Genomic DNA, 17,540 nt, shown 5'->3' on the forward strand with positions numbered 1-17,540 from the left:
ATGTCGAGATCAAATATGACACCAAGGTTGCGAACAATGTGGTTCAGCCTCAGACAGATTTGGCCATTTAAGGATGATGTCAGAAAGCACCTCATCACACAAAGGGTAGTAGAGATCTGGAACTCTCTCCCTCAAAAAGCTGTTGAGGCTGGGGGCATCAATTGAAAATTTCTAAACTGAGATTGATAGATTAAGGGTTTAAGGGTCACGGAACCAAAGTGACTAGATGGAGTTAAGATACAGATCAGCCATGATCTGATTGAATGGTGGAACATGCTCGAAGAGCTGAATGGCCTGCTCCTGTTCCTATGTTTATAAATGCAATCGCTGTTGTTATGCTAGTGAAATGCAGTAGCCAAGGTCTCACAAAAAACAATGAGATGAATGGCAAGTCACAAGAAATCCTTGCTGTTCCTCAGAAAGTGCCACGTGGAGGATAGAACTAGCTTCAATTTAACGATTACTGGAAGAGCAGCAACTCTGACAATGCAGCTTTCCCTGAGTACTGCACTGAAATGTCAGCTGAAAACACCCCATAACTATAACTTGCATTTATTTAATGCCTTTAACATAGTAAAGCATTCCAAGGCCCTTTACAGGAACTTTATCAAACAACACTTGACACGGAGCCACATAAGGAGATATTAGGACAGGAGGCCAACAGCTTGGTAAAAGAGGTATGTTTTAAGGGGTTAAAATGTTCATGGGACGTGGGTGTCGCTGCCAAGGCCAGCATTTATTGCCCATCCCTAATTGCCCTCGAGGTGGTGGTGAGCCGCCTTATACACCTGAATGACTTGTTGGGTCATTTCAGAGGGCAGTTAAAAGTTAACCATCTAGAGTCACATATAGACCAGACCAGGTAAGGGCAGCAGGTTTCCATCCCTAAAACCGGATGAGGTTTTACGACAATCCGGCAGTTTCATGATCACTTTTACTGACACTAGCTTTAATTTCCAGATTTTTCTATTTAATTAACTGCTGTGGTGGGATTTGAACTTATGTCCCCAGATCATTAGTCCAGGCCTCTGGATTACTAGTCCAGGAACATAACCACTATATAAGGTTATTCAATTTGGTCAGAAGAATAGAAAAACAGAATATTTTTTAAATGGTGAGAACCTATTAAATGTTGGTGTTCGGAGAGATTTGGGTATCTTTGTACAGGAAACACAAGAAGTTAGCATGTAGGTACAGCATGCAATTTGGAAGGCAAATGGTATGTTTGCCTTTATTGCAAGTGGGTTGGAATACAAGAGTAAGGAAGTCTGACTACAATTGTACAGGGCTTTGGTGAGACAACACCTGGACTATTGTGCACAATTTTCCTGACTGTTGTCCTGATCTGAGAAAGGACATACTTGTCTCAGAGGTGGTGCAGCAAAGGTTCACTAGATTGATTCCTGGGATGAGAGGGCTGTTCTATGAGGAGAGATTGAGTAGAATGGGCCTATACTCTGGAGTTTAGAAGAATGAGCGGTGATCTCATTTAAATAAATAGTTGCTCCCCATTTGGGGGCGGTCACATCTGAAGGTGGGATATTTTGCGCCAGGCGCAGAAGTCCCGTCCCACTTGAAAAATTCAGGGAGCTGCCCCCAAGTGGAAGTGGAGTGCAAAATAACGTGCTCTACTTCCTTTCTGGGACAGTAGCGAGATGGCCGGGTTGGGAGTGGGGGGCAGCGCTATGGACCACCAGGGAGTGGGGTTGCCATACCAACAGCCGAGTGCCGGGCTGACCGATTGCGGCATGGACCCTGTGATCGAAGCGCCAATGAGTAGATGTTCCCCTCGCTGGAGAGTCTAGAACTAGGGGGCATAGTCTCAGGATAAGGGGGTCAGGCATTTAAGACTGAGCTGAAGAGGAATTTCTTCACTCAGAGTTATGAATCGTTGGAATTTTCTACCCCGAAAGACTGTGGATACTGAATCGTTGAGTATATTCAAGTCCGAGATAGATAGATTTTTGGACTCTCGGGGAATCAAGGGATATGGGGATCGGGCGAAAGAATGACGGTCGATGATCAGCCATGATCTTATTGAATGGGGGAAGCAGGCTCGAAGGGCCGTATGGCCTACTTCTGCTCCTAATTCTTATGTTCGTAGGAGAGAGGTAGAGAGGCAGAGAGGCTTAGGGAGGGAATTCCAGAGTTTAGAGCCTAGCCAGCTGAAGGCACGGCCGCCAATGGTGGAGCAAAGAAAATCGGGGATGTACAAGAGCCCAGAGTTGGAGAAAGGCAGAGATCTCGGAAGATTGTAGAGCTGGAGGAGGTTACAGAGATAGGGTGGAGCGAGGCCCTGGAGGGATGTGAACACAAGGATGAGAATTTAAAAATCAAAGCATTGCTAATATAGGTCAGCGAGCACAGGGGTGATGAGTGAACAGGACTTGGTGCGAGTTAGGATACGGGCAGCACCTGTATGTTGAACAGAATAACTAAAATGTTACTAAAAAGTACATATCAGAGGCTGCAATCTAACCAAGAGCTTCGAATGGTTTATTCCCAGGAGTGAGTTACATGGTAGAATCCAATCACAGGATCAGGTGGTTTATATATAGTACATGGGATACCCAAGGGCGAGTTTCAGGCTGGAATTTAATCAAGACAGTTTGGACAGTTTGTGTGGAATAACAGATACAGGGAGTGAGTTACAGGCTGGAATCTAATCGAGGGGTTTGATGGTTTATATATAGACTAACAGATATCTGGGAGTGAGTCACAGGCTGGAATCTAATCAATTTTGTATATACTTGGGAGTGAGTTACAGATTGTTTTTTTTAAGTCTTCATCTCGAAGTCAGATAGGTAAAAGTGAAATAAAATTGTATTCTATTTGACCAGTTAATTGACCATAACTCTCAGTTTATAACCATCATTAAACTGTGAGATTAGATTAGTTATGAAATGACTCCCCAGCCCCGATATTTTCTTTATATACTGTATAACTCACAGGCGATGTCATTCTTTGCTCTCCATTGAGGCTGACAAGTTTATATTATACCTTGTTGTATGACGTTCGCAAGGGACTGCGATTGGAATTCAGAATCTCATATCAATAACTTCTGTTTCTAATAAATACTGGATGCTGTGTTTTATGTAAATCAACTACAAACCAGTGTTACAGAACACAGGCAGACTCTGGAGGGACCTGGTTGCTGGGAACACTCCAATGCATAACCTTTCCTATTTGCTGAACACAATGGATGGCCTGGAGCCTGCGATTGGGAAATTATCTTAGATGTTTTAAAACAACAACTTGCATTTATACAGCGCCTTTAAAATAGTAAAACGTCTCACGGTGTATCACAGGATCGTAATCAAACAAAATTTGACACCAAGCCACACAAGGAGATATTAGGACAGGTGACTAAAAAGTTGGTCAAAGAGATATATTTAAGGAGCATTTTAAAAGGTGTGGTAGAGAGGTTTAGGGAGGGAATTCCAGAGCTTAGGGTCTTGGCAGCTGAAAGCATTGCTGCCAATAGTGCAGTGATTAAAATCAGGGATGAGCAAGAGGCCAGGAGTGCAGAAATCTCAAAGGGTTGTAGGAGGTTAGAGAGATAGGGTGGGGCAAGGATGAGTATTTTAAAATTGAGGCAGTGCTGGACCGGGAGCCAATGTAGGTCAGCGAACACAGGGTTGATGAACGAATTGGACTTAGAGCGAGTTAGGACACAGGCAGCAGAGTTTTAGATGGGAACAAGTTTATGGAGGGTGTAGGTGGGAGGCCGGCCAGGAGAGCATTGGAATAGTCGAGTCTGTAGATAATTAAGGCATGGATACACATCAGGAATATGTTCTGTGAGCAACTATTTATCATTAAAAGGCAGCACCTTCAGGGGAGGGGAGCTGGCAAGCATTTCTTTCATTTGACTCGTGTTATTTGTAAATGAAAGAAAAAGGTTTGTCCTTTTGTCACGAAGCGGGTCTCTTTCATAGCTCTTCCCCCTGGCGTTACAGTCTCGTCCCTAATCTGTGACAAATCTTCTTGGGCTCCTGTTCGGAGAACACATATTTGTGTCAGGATATCGCCCTACCGCTACCTCATCCAAGTGGCCATTCTTTGCGTGAGTTCAGGGAGTGCCGGCAGGCTATTCACCTACAATGGCATCACAGCTGAGTCAGATCCCATCTTTATCGATTATCCACATGTGCATTTGCCAGCAGGGGTTGCTGGACAGGAGTGTCGGGCAGTGCAACCCTTGGCTGAGTTTCTCCCTAACCCAGTGGTGTGGAGGCCAGCTCTTGTACCCAACCCGAGACCAGGTGACAGACTGTGCTCAAATCTGCACAAGGTGAGCCCTCAGGGAGCTATCATCCCCTTTGAATGCAAGGCAGACCCAAAGGAAGATGGAAAAATTGACTAAATTCTTGGCAAGCAATAAATTATGCACTCTGTAATTCAAACAGTTTACAAAGGGATCAATTTAACAAATGGTTTTCATTGACTGATGGGATTGAAACAAAAACTACCTGTTCATTTGCATTTTTCTACATAAATCCGACATTGACAGCTTCTTGTGACAGACTAACACTTGCAGCCATTTGTATTTTATTGTTTTATTAAATTTGGCAGAACTTATTTCTGTCTGCAAGGATCACCCAAGTACAAATTAAATCCACTGATCATTCACCACAGATACAATGATAGGACAATAGTTGGGCAATAACACAAGGGCACACCCGCAGTGAGGACTCGCACCCTCCAACTCCGAGACGGAGCAGATAAAACGGTTTCTCACTAATGCAGTAACATACTGCAGTCTGACAAATGTGAATGGTCTGTTGCCGAGTGCAGTTTTTTTTTTCCAGTGGTTGAACAGATTTAAGCAGCTTGTGTGTTCAGGTGCCCGTTCCTAGATGGCTGAACTGGTAAATGCACTGCACAATGCAGAGAGTGAGCAGCTCTTAGCCAGGGTGTCAGTCAACACACTACGACAGGGCTAAGAGCTACACTAGGAATGGGAATAGGAACAGGAGGAGGTTACTCGGTCCCTCGAGCCTCGATTACCATTCAGTTAGATCATGGCTGATGTGGATCTCAACTCCATCCACCCTCCTTGGTTCTGTGACCCTTAATTCCCAACAAACACAGGGCTTACAGGGCATGAAGGTTTTTGCGCATGAGAGGGCACCTACCATAGGCGACGGATTTACAGCTGAGCCGCTGGAAAATTCGCTGGGAAACAAACAGGCAAAATACAGGTTTTCTAAGCCTTCCTTTTTAAGGAGGAGCAGCGAGATTTAGGGGCTCCAATTACAGAAACCACAAAGCTAGTGGACAAGTACAAAAATAAATAAGTTAAAAGGTTTATGCAATGTTGGCCTTTATCTCAAGGAGGCTGGGAAGTTATGCTACAGATGTATAAAGCTGTGGTTAGACTTCAGCTGGAGCACGGTGTTCAGTTCTGGGCATCGTACATCAGGAAGGATATATTGCCTTTATTAGCCGAGGCATAGATTGGAAGAGTAGGGAGGTTATGCTTGAATTGTATAAGACACTAGTTAGGTCACAGCTGGAGTGCTGCGTGCTGTTCTGGTCACCAAATTACAGGAACGATGTGATTGCACCAGAGAGGGTACAGAGGAGATTTACGAGGATGAGGCGTGGACTGGAGAATTTTAGCGATGAGGAAAGATTGGATAGGCTGGGTTTGTTTTCTTTGGAACAGAGGAGGCTGAGGGGAGACCTTTTTGAGGTGTATAAAATTATGAGGGGCCTAGATAGAGTGGATAGAAAGGCATAGATTTAAAGTAATTGGTAGGAGGTTTAGAAGGGATTTGAGAGGAAATCTCTTCACCCAGAGGGTGGTGGGAGTTTGGAACTTGATGCCTGAAAGGATGGTGGGGACCGATTTAAAAATTACTTGGATATGCACCTGAAGTGCCGTAACTTACAGGGCTACAGACCAAGAGCTGGAAAGTGGGATTAGGGTGGATAGCTCTTTGTCAGCTGGTGCGGACATGATGGGCCGAAATGGCCTCTTTCCATGCTGTAAATTTCTATGATTCTGTGATCTTAGAGGGAGTGCTGCGCAGATTCACCAGAATGATACTGGGGTTAAGAGAGTTAAATTATGATGACAGGTTGCATAGTCTGGGCTTGTATTCCCTGGAGTATAGAAGATTATGGGGTGATCTAATTGTTTAAAGGAATGGATAGGGTAGAGAGAGAAACTATTGCCACAATTAGAGCTAGGCCATTTAGGGTTGAGGAAGCACTTCTTCATGGCACAATGCGTTACCAGGGCTCCCAGGGTGAGATTAGAAGAGATTACATAAACTAGACTTGTATTCCCTTGAATATAGATGGTTAATGGACGATTTGATGGAGGTTTTTAGGATTTTGAAAGGAATTAATAGGATAGCTAGAGAGAAATGTTTTCCACTGGTGAGGGGCTTCTAGGACCAGGTAGCCTTAAAATCAGAGTCAGGCTAGTCAGGAGAGAAGTTCGGAAACACTTCTTCACTCAAAAGGGGGGTAGAAGTGTGGAACTCCCACAAAAACATTAGAAACTAGTTCAATTAATAATTTTAAGTCTGAGATCAATAGAATTTTGACATAAAATTATATGGAGACAATGCAAGTGGATGGAGTTAAGATACAGATCAGCCACAATCTCATTGAATGGTGCAACAGGCTCGAGGAGCTGAATGGCCTTCTCCTGTACTTTTTTTTTTCCAAGATAAATTATAATATAATACAAAGGGTAGTTGAAATCTGGAACTCTGACCCCCAAAAAACTGTTAAGGCTGGGGGTCAATTGAAAATTTTAAAACGGAGATTGATCAATTTTTGTTAGGCAAAGGGTATTAAGGTTTACGGAACCAAGGCAGATGAAGTTAAGATACAGAACAACCATGATCTGATTGAAAGGTGGAACAGGCTCGAGGGGCTGAATGGTCTCCTCCTGTTCCTATGTTTCTAGACCCTCGTTAACACACCCACCGGCCCTTTTGCCCCCATCTCCAATTTTAAAAAAAATGATAGTGTTCAAAGAACATTTTTTAAAGCACACAATTTTCTTCAATACACGGATTATTTTTCTCCTGGGAGTTGAGCGCAGCATTTAGAGATCAACTGTGCTGAAAGGTTGGCCAGCCCTGGCCCTTTCCCACATTGCCAACAAGTCCCACACAGAACAACTGGACCCAATCAACACTTCACACACAATAATAACGCTATTTGAGTGAGACTCATGGCATCTGAACAGAAATACTGGCAAAATATTCATTGAACGGTCAAATTAATACCCCCACCCTCGTGTACAAATTATGTATTTTTTGGGGTTTTCTTTTTTTCTGTAAATGTAAAAAAAGTTTATATATATACACAATGCAAAAACCATAAACACACAAACTACTTGAAGGTTTTTTTGTTTAAAAGGTATCTAAATGGCAAGGTCAGTTTGTAAAACAAAATGGGATTTTCACCCGGAGCTTAGTTTCTCATTGCCAGCATAGAATTGATGTCCCATATGAGATTCCGTAGCTGGTCCATAATGTGCTTCAGTTCTTGGTTCTTCTGATGCAGTTTCTGGGAGAGAAAAGAACAGAATATTTAAGAACAGGAAAGGCCAGTATTCCCTCCTCCCTTTGATAGCTCTCAGACACATGTTTCCACCATATTTCACTGTCTTCAGATGCAACGTTAAACCCAGGTCCGTCTGGCCTCTCAGGTGGATGCAAAAGATCTCACGGCACTGTGATATCTTGAGACACAGCTTATGCACACACACAACTGCACAACATGGCTCCCAAGTAAGAACTGCGCAGAGCACATGGCTTTGTTGTTATTACACCACTGATCCACTAGGTGGCTCTACAACAGGCACTATTTCGAAGAAGAGCAGGGGAGTTCTACCCGGGTTCCCTGGATAATATTTATTCTTCAACCAACATCACTGAATCTGCTTCCACCACCCTTTCAGGCAGTGCATTCCAGATGATAACGTAAAAAAAATCATCATCTTCCGTCTGGTTCCTTTGCCATTTATCTTAAAGGTTACCGACCCTCCTGCCACTGGAAACTATTTCTTCTTCTTTACTCTAGCAAAACCCTTCACGATTTTGAACCTCTATTAAATCTCCCTTTAACCTTCAGTGCTCCAAGGAGAACAAATCCAGCGTCTCCAATCTCTCCACAAAACTGAAATCCCTTACACCCTTGTTTGGTACATGGCGATACATCAGGTGTTCTTGGGAGCCCCGAGATGCACTGCTTCAGTTGAATGAACTGAGCCAGATGCACCAACACTGGGACCCAGGAACATTTGGCAATTTTATTTCCACAATGATTACTACACTGACCTTTTTACTAATTATTTACAGTTTGCTCTCAGACATGAATTAGCCAGTAATTGGTGAGTTTTCAGGCTCAGGCCCGCATAGCACAAGAGTCCTTGGCATTTAAAGAAAAACTAAACTTAATGAGCAACCTTTTATTAAATTACGTAAGGTCCGATATGAATGGGTATCGCACACAGACACAAAAATAATCTGACATTTAAGAGCGACGAAGAACATAACATGACCTACTGAGGTTTAACACTTGTAATACAGCAAGCGTCTGATCCAGGCAACAGTTCACTGCTGCTCCAAGTTCAACCAGTCAATCAGAAAAAAAGGCAGGAGAGCTCAGCAGAGGAGGACAAAGGGTTTGATTAGGGCAGGGAAAATGGAGTACGAGAAGAAGTTTGCAGGGAACATTAAGACGGATTGAAAAAGTTTCTATAGATATGTAAAGAGAAAAAGGTTAGTAAAGACAAACGTAGGTCCCCTGCAGTCAGAATCAGGGGAAGTCATAACGGGGAACAAAGAAATGGCGGACCAATTGAACAAGTACTTTGGTTCGGTATTCACTGAGGAGGACACAAACAACCTTCCGGATATAAAAGGGGTCGGAGGGTCTAGTAAGGAGGAGGAACTGAGGGAAATCCTTATTAGTCGGGAAATTGTGTTGGGGAAATTGATGGGATTGAAGGCCGATAAATCCCCAGGGCCTGATGGACTGCATCCCAGAGTACTTAAGGAGGTGGCCTTGGAAATAGTGGATGCATTGACAGTCATTTTCCAACATTCCATTGACTCTGGATCAGTTCCTATGGAGTGGAGGGTAGCCAATGTAACCCCACTTTTTAAAAAAGGAGGGAGAGAGAAAACAGGGAATTATAGACCGGTCAGCCTGACATCGGTAGTGGGTAAAATGATGGAATCAATTATTAAGGATGTCATCGCAGTGCATTTGGAAAGAGGTAATATGATAGGTCCAAGTCAGCATGGATTTGTGAAAGGGAAATCATGCTTGACAAATCTTCTGGAATTTTTTGAGGATGTTTCCAGTAGAGTGGACAAGGGAGAACCAGTCGATGTGGTATATTTGGACTTTCAGAAGGCTTTCGACAAGGTCCCACACAAGAGATTAATGTGCAAAGTTAAAGCACATGGGATTGGGGGTAGTGTGCTGACATGGATTGAGAACTGGTTGTCAGACAGGAAGCAAAGAGTAGGAGTAAATGGGGACTTTTCAGAATGGCAGGCAGTGACTAGTGGGGTACCGCAAGGTTCTGTGCTGGGGCCCCAGCTGTTTACACTGTACATTAATGATTTAGACGAGGGGATTAAATGTAGTATCTCCAAATTTGCGGATGACACTAAGTTGGGTGGCAGTGTGAGCTGCAAGGAGGATTCTATGAGGCTGCAGAGCGACTTGGATAGGTTAGGTGAGTGGGCAAATGCATGGCAGATGAAGTATAATGTGGATAAATGTGAGTTATCCACTTTGGTGGTAAAAACAGAGAGACAGACTATTATCTGAATGGTGACAGATTAGGAAAAGGAGAGGTGCAACGAGACCTGGGTGTCATGGTACATCAGTCATTGAAGGTTGGCATGCAGGTACAGCAGGCGGTTAAGAAAGCAAATGGCATGTTGGCCTTCATAGCGAGGGGATTTGAGTACAAGGGCAGGGAGGTGTTGCTACAATTGTACAGGGCCTTGGTGAGGCCACACCTGGAGTATTGTGTACAGTTTTGGTCTCCTAACCTGAGGAAGGACATTCTTGCTATTGAGGGAGTGCAGCGAAGGTTCACCAGACTGATTCCCGGGATGGCGGGACTGACCTATCAAGAAAGACTGGATCAACTGGGCTTGTATTCACTGGAGTTCAGAAGAATGAGAGGGGACCTCATAGAAACGTTTAAAATTCTGACGGGGTTAGACAGGTTAGATGCAGGAAGAATGTTCCCAATGTTGGGGAAGTCCAGAACCAGGGGACACAGTCTAAGGATAAGGGGGAAGCCATTTAGGACTGAGATGAGGAGGAATTTCTTCACCCAGAGAGTGGTGAACCTGTGGAATTCTCTACCACAGAAAGTTGTTGAGGCCAATTCACTAAATATATTCAAAAAGGAGTTAGGTGAAGTCCTTACTACTAGGGGAATCAAGGGGTATGGTGAGAAAGCAGGAATGGGGTACTGAAGTTGCATGTTCAGCCATGAACTCATTGAATGGCGGTGCAGGCTAGAAGGGCCGAATGGCCTACGCCTGCACCTATTTTCTATGTTTTTATGTTTCTAGCGCGAGAGAGACGGAGGCGGGCGCAAGAAGGAGCGAGCAGGGGGGAAAGGAGAGAGCGAGAGGGGGGAAAGGAGAGAGCGAGAGGGGGGGAAAGGAGAGAGCGAGAGGGGGGGAAAGGAGAGAGCGAGAGGGGGGGAAAGGAGAGAGCGAGAGGGGGGGAAAGGAGAGAGCGAGAGGGGGGGAAAGGAGAGAGCGAGAGGGGGGGAAAGGAGAGAGCGAGAGGGGGGGAAAGGAGAGAGCGAGAGGGGGGGAAAAGGAGAGAGCGAGAGGGGAGAAAGGAGAGAGCGAGAGGGGAGAAAGGAGAGAGCGAGAGGGGAGAAAGGAGAGCGCGAGAGGGGAGAAAGGAGAGAGCGAGAGGGGAAAGGAGAGCGCGAGGAGGAAAGGAGAGAGCGAGAGAGCGAGGAGGAAAGGAGAGAGCGAGGAGGAAAGGAGAGAGCGAGGAGGAAAGGAGAGAGCGAGAGAGCAAGGAGGAAAGGAGAGAGCGAGTGAGCAAGGAGGAATGGAGAGAGCGAGAAGGAAAGGAGAGCAAGAGAAGGAGCGAGAGGAGGGAGGGTGTGGTTGCCTGAAGCCCCAGAACTCAGAAACCCCAAGTGACCGCTCATGTACCCACTTCTTGATTTAGCTCAGCCATGAACTCATTGAATGGCGGTGCAGGCTAGAAGGGCCGAATGGCCTACTCCTACACCTATTTTCTATGTTTTTATGTTTCTCTGTTACACATACATACACTCTGTCTCATAAAACGAAAAAGTCTTTCATTTATATAAGTCATGACCTTGGGACGTCCCAAAGTGCTTTACAGCCTTTTTGTAGAGTATTTTTTGAAGTGCTGTAATGTTAGGGTTTTGCATCTTCACGCTATTCTCTTGGAGAATATTGTGAAGCAGGGGAAGAATTCACTTAAGCTTATTTAATATCTTTTCAAGTCAGCAAATATTAACTGGGGCATGGAAAACGTGAAGTGTAATTGCCTCCAGCAGCATGCAGTTTCACAATTACTGTCATTTAATTAAAAGAGAACCTGATTAACTTATTCCAGTGCACTGGACATTGAACACTTGGTGCTGATGTGCAGAGATCCCAACAAGATTCCCAGAGGGAAGGACAGTAAATAGAGTCAGAAAATAAGGTACCGTTACAGACCTACTGTTTTCAGGGTATGGTCACATCACAAATCGAGAGAAGGGAAAGAGAGAGAGAGAGAGAGAGAGAGAGAGAGAGAGGGAAAGAGTGAAAAGAGAAAGAGAAAAAGAAAAAGAGAGACATTCACAGAGAGAAAAAAGGAGAGAGAGAGAGAGAGAGAGAGAGAGAGAGAGGAACATAGGAATAGGAGTAGACCATTTAGCCCCTTGAGCCGGTTCCGCCATTCAATGAGATCATGGCTGATCCATGACCTAACTCCATATACCCGCCTTTGCCCCATATTCTTTAGTTAAAAAAAGCTATCAATCTCAGATTTAAAATTAACAATTCATCTAGCATCAGTTGCCGTTAGCGGAAGAGTGTTCCAAACTTCTACCACCCTTTGTGTGTAGAAGTGTTTTCTAATTTCACTCCTGAAAGGTCTGGCTCTAATTTTTAAGACTATGCGCCCTAGTCCTAAAATCCCCAACCAGCAGAAATAGTTTCTCTCTATCTACCTTATCTGTTCCCCTTAATATCCTGAAAAATTTCATCAGATCACCCCTTAACCGTCTAAAATTTAGCAATACAACCCTAGCTTGTGTAATCTCTCCTTGTAATTTAACCCTTGAAGTGCGGGTATTATTCTGGTAAACTTACACTGCACTCCCTCCAAGGCCAATATATCCTCCCTCAGGTGTGGAGCCCAGAACTGCTCACAGTGCTCCAGGTGTGGTCTAACCAGGGTTTTGTACAGCTGCAGCATAACTTCTACCCCATTGTATTCTAGTCCTCTAGATATAAAGGCCAGCATTCAATTAGCCTTTTTGATTATTTTCTGTACCTGTACATGATATTTTAATGATCTATATACCTGGACCCCCAAGCTGTTTTTAGCTTTTCACCATTTAGAAAGTACCCTGTTCTATCTTTTAATGTCCAAAGTTAATGACCTCACATTTGATTATATTAAAATCCATTTGCCACCAGTTTGCCCTGTCACTTAACCTATCAATATCTCTGTAACTTTATGTTTTAATCTACAATGCCACCTATCTGTGTCATCGGCAAATTTGGATATGTGGCTTTCTATCTCATCATCTAAGTTGTTAATAAATACGGTGAATAGTTGAGACCCCAACACAGATCCCAGTGGGACATGACTAGTCACATCCTGCCAATTGGAGTACCTGCCCATTATCCCAACTTTCTGTCTCCTGCCACTCAACCAATTTCATAACCAGGTCAATAATTTGCCTTCAATTCCATGGGCTTCAACCTTAGTTAACAGTCTCTTATGGGGGATTTTATCGAATGCCTTCTGGAAGTCCATATAAATAACATCCACAGATATTCCCCTGTCGACGGAGAGAGCGAGCGAGAGAGGGAAAGAGAGCAAGAGAAAAAAAAAAAAGGGAAAGAGCGCAATAGAAAGGAAAATAACTTGCATTTAAAAAGTTCCTTTCACAACCTCAGGACATCCCAAAGCCCTAGACAGCGATTGACATACTATTGAAATGTAGTCACTGCTGTAACGTAGGAAATGTGGCAGCCAATTTGTGCACAGCAAGGTCCCACAAACAGCAATGAGATAGTAACCAAATAATATGCATTAGATGTTGGTGGAGTGGTAAATATTGGTGAGGACACCAGGGATGACTCCCCTGCTCTTCCTTGAAATAATGCCATGGGATCTTTTACATCCAGCTGAGAGAGCAGACAGGGTGCCTCGGTTTAACGTCTCACTGCAAGACAGCATCCCTGACAGTACAGCACTCCCTCAATACTGCACTCCAGTTGAATTACATTGTGCAATGTTTAGGGGAGTGTCTCTTGGGTCTGTGTCAAGTCGCACTGAATTGCCTGAGCAAATATCGGAAAGTCGGGCAGGTTGGTACGCATGACTGACTTTCCTCCATCATTTATATTTTTAACCCCGTGGAGACTGCGATTATCCGCTCCAACACTCCACTCGACTTTCGCTTCAGGAGTTTGCCTTTGCAATTTGGTCAATCAAATTGAAATATCTATGTTTTATTTACTGCGAATTTTAGCACGATGACACCAGCTCAGTTGTTATACGCCAGACAATTCATTTTGCTACAGATGCAAAGGTCCCATTCACTATTTACAAGCAACTTACAGGCAGCACCGAGTTATTTGGAGCTTACAACAGTGGCCTTAAAAGGGACAGGACAGCTTAGCAGCTAAACCTCATAACTAGAATCATAAAATGATACCAAAAAAAGACTTGCATTTATATAGCGCCTTTCACTGCCACCAGACATCTCATAGAAACATAGAACATAGAAACATAGAAAATAGGTGCAGGAGTAGGACATTCGGCCCTTCGAGCCTGCACCACCATTCAATATGATCAGGCAACTTCAGTACCCCATTCCTGCTTTCTCTCCATACCCCTTGATCCTTTAGCCGTAAGGGCCACATCTAACTCCCTTTTGAATATATCTAACGAACTGGCCTCAATAATTTTCTGTGGTAGAGAATTCCACAGGTTAACAACTCTGAGTGAAGAAGTTTCTCCACATCCCAGTCCTAAATGGCTTACCCCTTATCCTTAGACTGTGACCCCTAGTTCTGGACTTCCCCAACATTGGTAACATTCTTCCTGCATCTAACCTGTCCAGTCCCGTCAGAATTTTATATGTTTCCATGAGATCCCCTCTCATTCTTCTAAATTCCAGTGAATATAAGCCTAGTCGATCCAGTCTTTCTTCATTGGTCAGTCCTGCCATCCCGGGAATCAGTCTGGTGAACATTCGCTGCACTCCCTCAATAGCAAGAATGTCCTTCCTCAGATTAGGAGACCAAAACTGTACACAATATTCAAGGTGTGGCCTCACCAAGGCCCTGTACAACTGCAGTAAGACCTCCCTGCTCTTATACTCAAATCCTTTCGCTAAGAAGGCCAACATGCCATTTGCCTTCTTCACCGCCTGCTGTACCTGCATGCCAAATTTCAATGACTGATGTACCATGACATCCAGGTCTCGTTGCACCTCCCCTTTTCCTAATCTATCACCATTCAGATAATATTCTGCCTTCCTGTTTTTGCCACCAAAGTGGATAACCTCACATTTATCTACATTATACTGCATCTGCCAGGCATTTGCTCACTGACTTAACCTGTCCAAGTCACCCTGCAGCCTCTTAGCATCCTTCTCACAGCTCACACTGCCACCCAGCTTAGTGTCATCTCAAAGTGCTTCACAACCAATGAAGTACTTTTTGGAGTGTAGTCACTGTTGTAATGTGGGAAACGCGGCAGCCAATTTGCATACAGCAAGCTCCCACAAATAGCAATGTGATAATGACCAGAAAATCTGTTTTAGTGATGTTGATTGAGGGATAAATATTGGCCAGGACACTGGGGATAACTCCCCTGCTCTTCTTTGATAGAGTGCCATGGGATCTTTTACAACCACCTGAGAGGACAGACGGGACCTCGGTTTAACGTCTCATTCGAAAGAACGCTGCACCGACAGTGCAGCACTCCCTCAGCACTGCCCTGGAATCTCAGCCTAGATTTATGTGCTCGAGTCCCTGGAGTGGGACTTGAACCCACGACCTTCTGACTCAGAAGCGAGTGTGCTACCCACTGAGCCACAGACAGCACAGAAGGAGGCCATTCAGCCCACCGTGGCTGTGCCGGCTCTTCGAAAGTGCGATCCAATTAGTCCCACTCCCCCTGCTCTTTCCCCGTAGCTCTGTAATTTTTTTCCCCCTCAAGTGTTTATCCAATTCTCCTTTTGAAAGTTCTTATTAAATCTGCGTTGGCAGTGCATTCTAGATCATAACTCTGTAAAAAAAATAAAAGTTTCCTCATGTTGCCTCTGGTTCTCTGAACTCCCAGACTGCACCTGGGCAATGCCAGGGGCCGTCTGCTATTATTTAAAAACTCTGGATGGAGCAGGTTTGGGGGTTCCCAGGAGAGAGCCCTGCTTGTAATGTATGCACCTGCGAGTATGCTCACAGGTGTAATAGCTATAGAGCTGTTGTTGGCGAAAGGTGGGCACCAGAGGGATTGGAGTGCATCATCACCCCAGAGAACAGAATTTTAATTTAATTTGACCGTTTAAAGTTCCCAGTTAATTTGGAAATTTGTGGGTTCTAGTGCCCTTACTAAAAAGGGGGTACTTGATTTTAAAGTTCTATCCAAAATAGTGTAGAGTTGTTGGGTTGGGAGTGGCTCAGCCAGTCACGTGATGTTCACAAGACTCAATAAAACCCCAGCCAGTGGGCTCAGGGCATCCACAATGAGGCAGTTGGTTGAGAGCCTGGTGGATGAACTGGTAATGTGTAGTGTAATTGTTAAATCTTTGTTAATAAACCAACTAGTTCTTAACAGCAATGTGTTATGAATTCTTAAGCAAAGAACCCATGAAGCAAATACATTTCAAAAATCAGAAGTTGCGAGCACGCCATTGTACCTCGAGGATTTCCTGGCACTCTTTGTTTGCCAAACCACCAACATTTGGAAGATCTGTAGGTCTGAAGGACTCCTCGCCCACAAAAGGAATTAACTGCGGAGAGAAAATACAGAGCACGGGGTTTGCAAAGGAAAATGGGGACAGAAGTAGGTCATTCAGCCCTTCGAGACTGTTCCGTCATTCAATCAAATCATGGCTGATCTGTGCATCAACTCCATTAACCTGCCTTTGCTCCATATCCCTTAGTACTCTTGCCCAACAAAAATCAATCGATCTCAGTCTTAAAAGTTTCAATTGACCCCCCCCCCCCCCCGCCGCCAGCAACATAGCCTATGGATGTGGGGGGTGGGGGGGGTGCGGAAAGAGAGTTCCAGATTTCTACTATCCTGTGTCTGAAACAAAACTTCCTGATTTCACTCCTGGCTCTCATTTTGAGATACACCCCCTTGATCTAGATTACCCCACCAGAGGAAATAGCTCCTCTGCATCTACCCTTTTGAATCCCCTTTATCATTTTAAACACCTCAATTAAATCACCCATCAACCTTCTAAACTCCAGGAAATACAAACCAAGTTTATACAACCTGTCTTCATAATGTAACCCCTTAAGCCCCGGTTTGATTCTGAAATATCTGCACTGTTCCCACTCCAAGGCCAATATATCCCTGTTGAGGTTTGGTTGGCCAAAACATTTCAGGGAGGCGCTTGCTAATTCCACACTCCATTACAATTCCCTCGGTCCATTACTTGTACTGAAAAGTAAACCCATTAAAAAGTAGTCCATGTATTGTCGCTCGGTACCTCTGTTACGGAGACGTCCGTGACCCCACACATCTCTCCACACTTGTCATACAGCAACCGCAGCTTCTTGAAGAGCAGAGTGAGCTGGCGCAGGTGTTCCTGGAGTTTGTTGTACCGCTCTTGGTAAACCGCGTGATTCTGAGTCACGCCGTTCGGAAGCTGCAGCGAAACAAGGGGAGGTTGGGGGGGGGGGGATATAGAACGTGTACAGCGAGATTTAAATATCATCGTGCAAATGGAGTCACTCTCGTCACTCCGACTCATTGTCCCCTCTTACACTTACTCTTGCCAACACCCTCCGCCCTACCTCTCCCCCACCTCCCCCCTGCACCACCCTGCCTCTCTCCCCCCACCTGCCCCACCATCTTCCCTACCTCTCCCCCACCTCCCTGCCCAACCATCTTCCCTACCTCTCCCCCACCTCCCTGCCCCACCATCTTCCCTCCGCCCTACCTCTCCCCCACCTCCCCCCTGCCTCTCTCCCCCCACCTGCCCCACCATCTTCCCTCTGCCCTACCTCTCCCCCACCTCCCTGCCCCACCATCTTCCCTCCGCCCTACCTCTCTCCCAGCCTCCATTCCACCACCAC

General features: G+C 44.8%; 1 protein-coding gene across 2 annotated transcripts in view; it reads right to left on the reverse strand.

Moving 5' to 3' along the window:
* Nucleotides 1-4,551: 4,551 nt before the first annotated feature.
* Nucleotides 4,552-17,540, reverse strand: part of LOC139279315 (mediator of RNA polymerase II transcription subunit 30-like) — a 32,702-nt gene continuing 19,713 nt past the window's right edge. For both annotated transcript variants that reach the window (XM_070898440.1, XM_070898441.1), the window contains exons 3-5: nt 16,952-17,110; nt 16,151-16,243; nt 4,552-7,536 (exon numbers count right to left, since the gene is read on the reverse strand). In XM_070898440.1, coding sequence (XP_070754541.1) covers nt 7,441-7,536; nt 16,151-16,243; nt 16,952-17,110 — 348 coding nt within the window. In that variant the 3' untranslated portion in view covers nt 4,552-7,440. The remainder of the gene's footprint in view (nt 7,537-16,150; nt 16,244-16,951; nt 17,111-17,540) is intronic.

The sequence above is a fragment of the Pristiophorus japonicus genome, chromosome 14 (assembly GCF_044704955.1).
Source record: "Pristiophorus japonicus isolate sPriJap1 chromosome 14, sPriJap1.hap1, whole genome shotgun sequence".
In the NCBI taxonomy this organism is placed as follows: domain Eukaryota; kingdom Metazoa; phylum Chordata; class Chondrichthyes; family Pristiophoridae; genus Pristiophorus; species Pristiophorus japonicus.